General features: G+C 39.7%; 2 protein-coding genes across 4 annotated transcripts in view; both read left to right on the top strand.

Moving 5' to 3' along the window:
- LOC133634189 (heterogeneous nuclear ribonucleoprotein C-like) overlaps window positions 1-2,265 on the top strand; it is a 164,117-nt gene extending 161,852 nt beyond the window's left edge. For both annotated transcript variants that reach the window (XM_062027274.1, XM_062027269.1), the window contains one exon: window positions 476-2,265. In XM_062027274.1, the coding sequence (XP_061883258.1) occupies window positions 476-514 (39 nt within the window). In that variant the 3' untranslated portion in view covers window positions 515-2,265. The remainder of the gene's footprint in view (window positions 1-475) is intronic.
- A 2,449-nt stretch (window positions 2,266-4,714) lies between these two features.
- uraha (urate (5-hydroxyiso-) hydrolase a) lies at window positions 4,715-9,587 on the top strand. 2 transcript variants are annotated; one of them, XM_062067697.1, is made up of 4 exons: window positions 4,715-4,869; window positions 8,508-8,647; window positions 8,720-8,858; window positions 9,381-9,587. In XM_062067697.1, exons 1-4 carry the CDS (start codon window positions 4,816-4,818, stop codon window positions 9,468-9,470), a joined length of 423 nt encoding a protein of 140 aa, XP_061923681.1. In that variant the 5' UTR covers window positions 4,715-4,815; the 3' UTR covers window positions 9,471-9,587. The 2 variants fall into 2 exon arrangements, with proteins under 2 accessions (XP_061923681.1, XP_061923690.1); XM_062067706.1 differs by lacking the exon at window positions 4,715-4,869 and adding an exon at window positions 7,158-7,362.
- The last annotated feature ends 1,919 nt before the right edge of the window (window positions 9,588-11,506 follow it).

Raw genomic sequence — 11,506 nt, 5'->3', positions numbered from 1 at the left:
CATTATAAGTCACTGTTTTTGTTGTTGTTGTCGGCAAAGATTTTACAGAGCACATAGCAATTAACGCTAGTGTTGCGCTCTGTAAAATCAATGTGCCCAGGAGAGAAGTTTTGATAATGCTTAAAATCACCATTACATCATCACATTACAAATATACTCTAAAATGTATATAAAACGGTATTGGAGGTTTGTGAATGGTTTTTAAAGACTTTGTAGGCGGAATAGATCGATACACATTACCTTCAATGTTAGCTGCCTTTTGCTAGCAGTTTTTCATTATTTACAATGCACATAAAAAGGGAAATATGTGTGTTCTCGTCTCACATAAGGATTATGGATGATGGGCAAAACTTTTAAAAAGTGCATTTCCCCTTCAAAGGATATTAAGGATAAAGTTATGAACGTGGAATCAATTTGCAAGGATGCAGTTTCATGGAATATCTCTTTGTTTTATTTTGTATCGTCACTGTGACAGATGAGCAATCCCAACTCGGACCCTGAAGAGGAAATATGAGGCTTGAAGAAGACAACATGACATGAATGAAGTGCCAAATGTGTGAGGACAAGAGCAGCAAACTATCAAGCCAACATCTTTATTCTAAGCTCCACTGGGAGTGCACATATCAAGTGGAACTGTAAAATTGACTACCGTTTGTGTTCTGTATCTGCAATTTTAGTGAGGAAAAAATCCTAACACAAATGAAAATTTGCTCTCACACCAAGTATTCATACACTGTCCAGCAGGAAAGAGTTAAATCTTATTACCAGAGTAGCAAAGAAGGACATCTGGAGGCAGCCATATGCATTCCAATTGTACTGTAGTGTATTTGCATGAACACAGAGGCTCCAGCAATAATTTAAATATTGCAGTGTTTAGCAGGTTATCCAGATGACAAATTGGGCTGCCCTAATGCGAACATTATGTAGTCATTTCTGTTCATTACAGAGCTGAATATGACATGTGAGGGTTATTACATCGTTATTCATGTAGAGTATTACTAAAAGTGTGAGCATGTTCATTGTCTAATCAAAAACATGCTTTAGAAGGGATATACTTTTACAGTCTATGTCACAGAATGATGAGTTCTGAATAAGCACAGGCTGTTGAAACAATGTGCACACCTCAATAACAGTAAATCTTAGTATTCTTAGTATTTTCAGAATGCAGTATGTACTGTTTACACGGAACTCAAACCTGTCACTTCATACGTTTAGTATATCAGACACACTGTACAATTATAAATATGAATCAGTTATTCTGCATTTGACCAAGAAAGAGGGGGCAGTTGTATAATTCTGTATGTGTTAGTATGCTAGTATAGTACTTTTAAAGAATTAGAATGCTACAACTCTCTTCAACCATGACGTTGGCACTAAGCTGTGCCAAGACCAGATTGGTGTGTAGTGGTGTGCATTATTGTACACTTAACTGTAAGTGTCAGCTGTTTGATTTAATTTCTTTTTTTCAAAAGAGACCTACAAAACAATAATATTATTATAAGTAATTTGGTGTTTCATGTTTTTGTTGGCTTTCCTGAAATGGCCCAAGTGAAAATACTCATTGTCACTAGTAAAGGTATTTTCATATTGACTACACAGTTCATTGAGAGTGTGTATTTATTTCACTGATGCAAACATGGTGGCAGGAAGTATCTGCATAAGGAAATATAAGAGTGAGAAATATAAATTTGGACTATTGTCACAGTTACACATGGTTGCTGTTGGTGTGACCCCATGATGCAGAGAAGGCAAGCAACGTGCTGTCAAAAGGTCATTTAATTAGGTACCATGGAGAAGAAAAGTATTTCATGTCGAGCAGGAACTTGGGTATCAACATAACACTATGGCATACAGTAGCAAATAAACCAGCACAGAAGGAGTAAACAAATTGGAACTAAACAGAGCTAATTAACAATGAGGAACAAGTGTGCTGGCAGGACAAGGAACAAAAAGTAAAGGTGCTGCAAAACACATGCGCTTGATGCATAGCACCGCAAGGGCCCAGAGACCAAACAGGAAATACTACCAAAATAAGAGGACCAGGACAGAAAATTACACCAAACACAGGCAAAATAAAGAACAAAGCCCAAACTAGGATTATGACAATTTTCTTGGAAATGTAAGTATTTAGATGGTATTCAATGCTAAACTATTTGCAGCGTCTATTTAAACTGCAATAATAATGTGTTTATTATTGAGGTCGTAGTCATGAGAGCCATGTCTATTTTGGTGTCGCTCCACGGATGTAGCTAAACAAGGAAACCAACGTACAGTATTAGGAGCCGTTGGTATAAGTATTCATCATATACCAATTTTATGTACTTTTGTGTGTGTTCAAGTGGTAATAAATGTTAATTACTTAAATAATAAAATTGTGTTTTTTTAATTTGACGATTAGCACAAAGCTGATAATGGATGCAGTGCTGTCCGGTTGTTATCTTGTTTTCTTGTACTTCTGAGTCACATTTGCAAGTTTGCACTCATTTCAGTTTGTCCTAGATGTTCGCAACTTGCTCAAAGTGAAAATTTTCAAACTTTTTGATTGCTAAATTTGGAAGTGTTGAACTTGTAATCCATCCGTTCATTTTCTACCGCTTGTCCCTCTTAGGGTCGCTGGAGCCTATCCCAGCTGCATTCAGGCGTAAGGTTGGGTACACAGATAGACAAACACCATTCACACACTATGGCCAATTTAGTGTTGCCAATCAACCTATCCCCAGGTGCATGTCTTTGGAAGAGGGAACCCACTCACAGAGCATGCAAAATCCACACAGAAAGACCCCGGGCCCGGGGATCAAACCCAGGACCTTCGTATTGAAAGGCACACGCACTAACCCGTGTAATATTTCCATCACTAATCAGTAGCATGTATATGGCATATCCAATAAAAATTATCATCGAGTTGGCTTGAAAGGCGGAGCTTTACTCTCGAGCACGTTCTATTAGACATGCTTGCCACATTACCTAGAGGCAGGTACCGTTTGTGTAGGAACCACATTCTTCAATATATTTTCATGGTATTACGTCAGGTCTCCACGTGTGGCAGTATAGCATTGATTAAGTCGGAGTCATGTATAAAGAGAGTAGGGCCAACTAAACAACAAGCGCCATGACTGCTACCAAGTACGTCTGTGGCTGTTTCCGGATGAATGCAATTGCTGTTATTTTGACAACGAAATAAAACAAAATAATATGTCTAAATATAGTTCTAAACATACTCCAGGTCATAAACTTGCAGTAAAACATGCTTTTACTTCGTGAAAGTATAATTTTGCAGCCGTATTTGACGCACTCTGCTGCTACATTGATGCAGTGTTTCGTAACATGCAGGCAGCCTAACACGCACCCGATGGCGTAATAAACCTAAAAGAATACACAAAACGAATACAATGATTTGCAATTCATTTTCAACCCATATTCAGTTGAATATGCTACAAAGACAAAATATTTGATGTTCTAACTGATAAACATTTATTTTTTTGCAAATAATCATTAACTTTAGAATTTGATGCCAGCAACACGTGACAAAGAAGTTGGGAAAGGTGGCAATAAATACTGATAAAGTTGAGGAATGCTCATCAAACACTTATTTGGAACATCCCACAGGTGAACAGGCAAATTGGGAACAGGTGGGTGCCATGATTGGGTATAAAAGTAGATTCTATGAAATGCTCAGTCATTCACAAACAAGGATGAGGCGAGGGTCACCACTTTGTCAACAAATGCGTGAGCAAATTGTTGAACAGTTTAAGAAAAACATTTCTCAACCCGCTTTTGCAAGGAATTTAGGGATTTCACCATCTACGGTCCGTAATATCATCAGAGAATCTGGAGAAATCACTGCACGTAAGCAGCTAAGCCCCTGACCTTCGATCCCTCAGGCTGTACTGCATCAACAAGCGAACTCAGTGTGTAAAGGATATCACCAGATGGTCTCAGCAACACTTCAGAAACCCACTGTCAGTAACTACAGTTGGTTGCTACATCTGTAAGTGCAAGTTAAAACTCTCCTATGCAAGGCGAAAACCGTTTATCAACAACACCCAGAAACGGCGTCGGCTTCGCTGGGCCTGAGCTCATCTAAGATGGACTGATACAAAGTGGAAAAGTGTTCTGTGGTCTGACGAGTCCCCATTTCAATTTGTTTTTGGAAACTGTGGTTGTCGTGTCCTCCGGACCAAAGAGGAAAAGAACCATCCGGATTGGTATAGGCGCAAAGTTGAAAAACCAGCATCTGTGATGGTATGGGGGTGTATTAGTGCCCAAGACATGGGTAACTTACACATCTGTGAAGGCGCCATTAATGCTGAAAGGTACATACTGGTTTTGGAGCAACATATGTTGCCATTAAAACAACGTTACCATGGACGCCCCTGCTTATTTCAGCAAGACAATGCCAAGCCACGTGTTACATCAACGTGGCTTCATAGTAAAAGAGTGCGGGTACTAGACTGGCCTGCCTGTAGTCCAGACCTATCTCACGCTAACTGAAGTCAACCACTGCAGTGGAATACAAGCTGTAAAGTGGTTTACAATAATCAGGTGTAATTTTGCAGTTTGACCTCAAACTTAACTACATGTGGTAAATCACTTACGTTATTCATCTCATATGCGTGTGCATCTGACACAGAAGCGTCTGCTGCTTCACGTACAAAGTGCTGCAGGCAAACATGAGGAGGAGCTCAGTTGTGCAAAGAGTTCTTGCACAACGGGTTCAGTGTTGACAAACGGGTAAGCAGGGACATGTGAGCAGTAGCATTAGTATGAAAAGTGATTTGATGCTGTTTGGTTGGACTGTGGGACATACCAGTGCACATGAGCGCACACAGGCTACAAAGACTGCAGGGTCATATTCTGCTTGAAAATAAGGTAAGCACACATATCATCTAGATTAGTGATTTTCAAACTTCTTTCGCCAAGTACCACCTCAGAAAACACTTAGCTCTCCAAGTACCACCATAATGACCAACATTAAAATACAGTAGCGTAGTAGGCCTAAGTATTTGTTAAAAACAAGGCACATGTAGTTCCATGTGTAGTTAATTCAATGTTTAACGGAGGTTCTGGCTTCTCATGGCCTTTAGGGCATCATTGTTACACGCAGCTTTCTCTACCAAAGTTCGACTTAGTTAACATGTGAAGTGAAGTGAATTATATGTATATAGCGCTTTTCTCTAGTGACTCAAAGCACTTACATAGTCAAACCGAATGTCTAAGTTACATTTAAACCAGTGTGGGTGGCACTGGGAGTAGGTGGGTAGAGTGTCTTGCCCAAGGACACAACGGCAGTGACTAGGATGGCGTAAGCGGGGATTGAACCTGGAACCCTCAAGTTGCTGGCACGGCCACTCTACCAACCGAGCTATAACGCCCCATGTTCTGCTTATTGATTGGCTGGGAGGCTGAAAAAGGGCAGATGTAAGTGGAGAATGTGGGAAACATTTGGTTTCCACGCTTGTTGAGTGACAGAAACAACGGAGTAAGACAGTTCTGTTTGTGTCTTAATTTTTTATTTTAGCGTCCACTACAGCCTACAGTAGTCAGATTGTAAGGAAGGCTGATAAACCCTTGACAATGGCCGGTGTTACGTCATTACAATATTTAATTAGGTGATTTTGTTGCCGTATCACTAGATGGAGCCCTCGTACCACTAGTGGTACACAAACCACAGTTTGACAATCCATGATCTAGATCAGTGGTCCCCAACCACCGGGCCGCGGACCGGTACAGGCCGCACAAGAATTTTTTTTAATTTTTTTTTTATGAAATCAACATAAAAAACACAATATATACATTATATATCAATATATATCAATACAGCCTGCAGGGATAAGCACACATGATTGTATTTATTTATGTAAAATATATATATATATATATATATATATATATATATATATATATATATATATATATATATATATATATATATATATATATATATATATATATATATATATATATATATATAAAAAATTTAATACACCCCCCCTCCCCCCACCGGTCCGTGGGACAAATTTTCAAGCGTTGACCGGTCCGCAGCTACAAAAAGGTTGGGGACCACTGATCTAGATGACACTAACAAAATCTCCATACTTATTTTTTTCTCCATTCAGGCAATCATTTCCCATAAAATCAATTAGTTTTTGAGTAATCGGTAGATAACTACAGTAACTGCCCTGTGACATCATCTACAGAACTGGCGCTCATTTTATATAGACAGTCTGGATAAAGGCCTGTAAAACTATTATTTTGATCACTTAATCGTAGGTTTTGTCACCCTTGTCCATTGTTTCTTTAAAACTGATATGGTTACCATGATGAGCCAACAGGCAATATAATAGTGTGTAATGGATTTTTACACTAATTTGGACAAAAATGGCGCCTTTGCAAGATGGCTCTGATTCAAGTTCTGAGTCTGAGATGTAGCACTATTAACCAGCCCCCAATTGCAGACTTAAACCTAGGGATGATGTTTGATAAGGAATTATCGAGTTCGAGCCTATTATCGAATCCTCTTATCGAACCGATTCCTTATCGATTCTCTTATCGAGTCCAGATAGGTTGTTGTATATGGAAAAAAACACACAATATTTGGTTTAACAAAAGCTCACTTTTATTATATAATAAAAAAATAAAATCTAATAAATAAATAAATATTGACTGTTACCCACCTAAAAAAATTTAATAAATATTGACTGTTGTTACCCAAAGAATATTAAGTGGGATTTTTCAGAGAAACAAATATATACAGTAACACAAAAACAACCTGTCTCTGTGATCATCTGTGGTGTATAAATAATAATATAGTGTTAAATAAAATCAGTCCCTTGGGCACAAAACTGAAAATAATACAGCTCTCCAAAAAGTGCACTTCTGCTGCTATTTGACATAACTGTTTGTTATGATGCTTTGACATTTTTGCACTTCATTTCTTTATTGAAAGAAAATTCTATGAAGAGAAAAGTTGTTTGCAAATGTGGTTACAATGCTAAAAAATGAAGAGTTAAAGCTAAAAAAAGAAATACACTTTATTGAGTTAACATTATTTCTTTATGGGGGAAAGATGTTATGAGCTAGAGAATATAACAACTACACTACCCAGCATGCAACGGGAGTTACGAGCATGCGCGGTCACCCCGAAAAGTGTTGCATGTTGCCATGCTGTGAAAGTAAACGTCAAGAACTCAGCCAACACGCCTCGTCTGCATTATTTATAATTAGACAGACAACACATATACAGTGTGATTTTGTTTTGTTTACAAGGAAAGAAAAACAAAAGTTAAAAAAGGGAGATATGTTGTATATATATGTATGTGCTGCGGTTGCATTAAGAACGTTGCGACAGCTGCCGTAAAAGAGGTGCGTTGCTAGCCTGGTTGCTATGTTTCCGGTTGGTCGTAAAAGTGTTCGTCATGTGTTTTTACCCTGCTAAAATCTCTCAGTAAAGTTATTCGTTGTTGTTTCGAACATTATTACACCTTGGAGCGCTTTTTCCCGTCCATTGTTTTCCTGCTTTCGCTATCTGCGCCTAATGACTGAGCTACATGACGTCATTTCTTGTGATGTCCCACGGAGCATTTCTGGTCGGGACGGGATTCCACTCTTTTTCTTTACTATAGTGGTCTCGATAACGGGTACCGGTTCTCAAAAAGGGATTCGAATCCGAGGACTCGGTTCTTTTCTTATCAAACAACCGGGAAACCCGGTTTCGAGTATCATCCCTACTTAAACCGTATTATTTTGAGCCTGAAGCCGAAGGGGCGGGGAAGGCCAATCATGACCAGGCCATTGGCCGTGGGCACATCACCTTCTTCTTTCAGCATTATCTCAAGCATTTTGAGGAAAACATCAGTAAAAAAGGGCACACAATAGAACACCAGCAGCTTATCTTATTTTCTCATATTTTTGAGCACCATGTCTGCTCATCTATCTCGTATTTCCACACGTTCTGACTCAGTCTTTCTCCCCTTGAGGGTGCTCCTGATTTTCAGAATCACTTTTGGCTTGAGTCTTTTAGATTTTTTCCTTACAAACCCCGAACAAAACATTGTTTCTTTGAAGTCAGCATCATTAAATTAATCGATGCAAATTACACTCTCGCTTTGCCTGTGCTATTTTACGTGAGCCAATTTAACTGGAGAGGTCCATACTTTCCTTGTGTTCACATCATTTTCAAATGAAGATGCTACCAAAACACATACTACGCAATTTGAAATTGCCTCCAGTCTTCTGTAAGTGACATCAGCACAAAGCTCACAAGTTGGAGCAAAAAGTGGGCATTCCAAAATGTGCAGGGACTCATTAGAAAACAAGCCTAAAATCACCATTGTGTCTATTTTGGGGGGCATTTTAACTAGCATTTTCAGGTCCACAAATATGAAATAAATGCCAATGGTGTCACCATTAGAGGGGTCCTTTGAATAGAAATTTTATTTTAACCCTCTATACACAAAAAATCCTGCAGCCTGTGCATCCAGCTGGCTATCTATTTATCTGTCTTGTAGATCAGAGCAATGGCAGCGTCTCCAAGCCCTCTAACCACACATGTGTTAAATACTGCCAACGGTGTTCCAGGATCCAACATGGCCCTCAGCCTACATCGACTGGACCCCTCATCTGAGACATGGATGGTTATCACGACTGGGTAAAATGGCTATTTATTAAATTAATGAAATTGAATGTATGAGAGCTTACTTTCCAAATGTTGTTTCTACAGGACGACAAATTCAGATGGCCGTTGCCCTGGGCTTATCACACAAAAAGAAATGTTTCTGTCTGGTGTGTACAAACTGCGCTTTGAAACTGCTCCATATTGGGACAGTTTGGGGGAGACCTCCTTTTACCCTTATGTCGAGGTGAGACAAGTTGAACAACTAATTTATTTTTTCATTTGTTTTTGTTGTGTGGTTGTATCTTAAAGCAACTGGAGGTAAATATAGTGCACTACTTAGCTGTAACCAGCAGAGGCGCTGTTGATTCATTCATGCATCCATCCATTTTACACTGCTTGTCCCTTTTGGGGTTACGGGGGTCTGGAGCCTATCCCAGCTGCACTCGGGCGGAAGGCAGGGTACACCCTGGACATGTCGCCACCTCATAACAGGGTCAACAAAAAGAGACAGACAACCATTGACACTCACTTTAACACACAATTTAGTATTGCCAATCAACCTATCCCCAGGTGCATGTCTTTCAGTCTCAACTAATATGACGTCTAAATAAGAGCAGCATGTTATCAGCAAAGTAAAAAATTATTTTCAGTTATACCATGTATATCTACTGTATGTGCTACAGTAAATTCATATGTTGCTCTTTTGAAATGACAAACTATATCATTTTGAATGAAATTACTAAATGTTGTGTTTGTGTTGTTGCAGATTGTCTTTACTATCAAGGACCCAAGCCAAAAGTACCATATACCTCTGCTCCTGAGTCGCTTCTCATACAGTACTTACAGAGGGAGCTAGTGTCTCTATCCTAACCTTTGCAATCTGACATTCATTAACAATGTATATGTCCATGTACACAAACAAATGCCACATGTTACATGTTATGTTTCATCATTAGTAAAGAAAATGACTGACTTTATGCATGCTTTACTGACCTACGTACGGCAGGGATCCAGTCCACTGGCGCCACACATTGGCTACCCATCGCTTTCAAACTGATTGGTTAAATGCATACTATCGTTGTATATGTGATGAATAAAGTCCAATTATTCTCTACTAAAAACATATGCACTCTCCAGCATAGACAGATCATACCGTCAACTGTATATTAAATTTTATTTAAACGGCATGACATATGCCTTAAAGGGGTCATATTATGATTTTTTTGTTCTACGTATAAAACATTTCCTTGGGGTCTACATAACATGTAAATGCCGTATTTTGCATAGATTATGTTTTACGGACCGTCTTTAAACCACTTTCTGGCCGTCTTTTCGGAATGCGCTGTTTTGAGGGTGGTCTTATTTATGTGCCTCTACTTCGACTGTGTCTTCTCCCCGCCATTTCTATTGTAGTTTTTTAACACTTCAATTTGAAGTCTACTGACAGATAAGTTAAAACTGTGCGCTAATTTGTATTGGAAATGACAACAGCTGAGGTCACGTGTGCATCTACCTCCCACTCAACCCCACAACAAGAGGATAGAAAAAAGAAGGAGTTTATGGACTACAGGTATGGACTACAAGGGCGGACTCGCGCAAAGCTCTTCGGGTAGATAGCTACCATACGTGGAGATATCTGCTGACGTCACACTTGGGGAAAACGTCACAAATTGGGCAAATTCCAAACGGCTAGTTTGAAGGAAATATGAAGGAAAGCAAGAGTATTTTACAAATATCCCCACCCCGCTTTCATGACTTGATGTTAAAATTTGCGGGACTTATGCAGATTACACATGCACAACAACAGGTACCAATAGGTATCAAAAGTTGGTTTTGTATCATAGGTCTGGTATAGACCCTGGCTTGACCACCACGCATATTCAATGTGACGTCGGCAAATCCACGCAATTCCTGTATACATTATGACCATAGATATAACTCTATGTTGCGTCCGTTTGAGCTGCGTGCCAGTGTATTCCATTGTTGTAGAAGGTACAGACATGAAGAAAAGAATGTTGGCAAATTGTGTTGCATACGGTTCAAAATACACGTAGGTTACTGTTGAAAGAAGGACACAGGGAATAATCTTTCATAAGTAGGATTTTTTTTTTTAACCAAAAATCATCATCATCGGCGGTCACTCGAAGCGAGTATGACGGTCCTCCTGGTAGGGGGGTATCCCTTTATGGAGGATGCCTGTGCGTGACTTTGTTTAACGTGGGGAGACTGGTGCACAGACAGTCACCACACGATCCTTGACAGATCCGGGTCAGGGTCCAGTGGCATGGAGACCAAGACGACTGGGGACCCTTTTCTGCTGCAGCCTTCATCCGCCATCCCAGCCGTTGTGACGCTCCATAGGGTTAGCAGTCATCCTCCGCCTGTTCCACCATTAAGGTCTTGGGTTGTTATTTCCCCATAACTGGGCCCTCGTGGATATAGGGGGTGCCTTCTTCCGCCATCGCAGCCGTTGTGGTGGTTCATACATCTACCGTCTTCTGCCTGCTCCGCCGTTGAGGTCTTCCCCGTATCCCTGGCTAGGAGGCAGTCAGGTACTAGGCCTTTGCCAAGGGCCACCTGGGGTAACAAAAGTAAAGGGGTTAACCTCCTAGTGCCCCAAGACCCCATAGAGGAGCCTCCACTGCCGGATGCACTTAAACGTCATGCCCAGGACACCAACAATAAATGTGTAATAATTAGGGATGTCCGATAATGGCTTTTTGCCGATAACCGATATTGTTCAACTCTTAATTACCGATACCGATATCAACAGATACTGATATATACAGTCGTGGAATTAACACATTATTATGCCCAATTTGAACAACCAGGTATGGTGAAGATAAGGTCCTTTTTTAAAAAAAATTATAAAATAAAATAAGATAAATAAAT

Source organism: Entelurus aequoreus, linkage group LG02 (assembly GCF_033978785.1).
Source record: "Entelurus aequoreus isolate RoL-2023_Sb linkage group LG02, RoL_Eaeq_v1.1, whole genome shotgun sequence".
NCBI lineage: Eukaryota > Metazoa > Chordata > Actinopteri > Syngnathiformes > Syngnathidae > Entelurus > Entelurus aequoreus.
The sequence above is the reverse complement of the archived record's forward strand: the minus strand, read 5'-3'. Positions and strand labels throughout refer to the sequence as shown.

What these genes read in the sequence shown, in the direction of transcription:
- uraha (XM_062067697.1), top strand. Translation starts at nt 4,816, where the DNA reads ATGAGCGCACACAGGCTACAAAGACTGCAGGGTCATATTCTGCTTGAA. An exon ending in TGGATGGTTATCACGACTGG is followed by an intron (nt 8,648 to 8,719) that starts GTAAAATGGCTA and finishes TTGTTTCTACAG; the next exon opens with GACGACAAATTCAGATGGCC. An exon ending in CCTTTTACCCTTATGTCGAG is followed by an intron (nt 8,859 to 9,380) that starts GTGAGACAAGTT and finishes GTGTTGTTGCAG; the next exon opens with ATTGTCTTTACTATCAAGGA.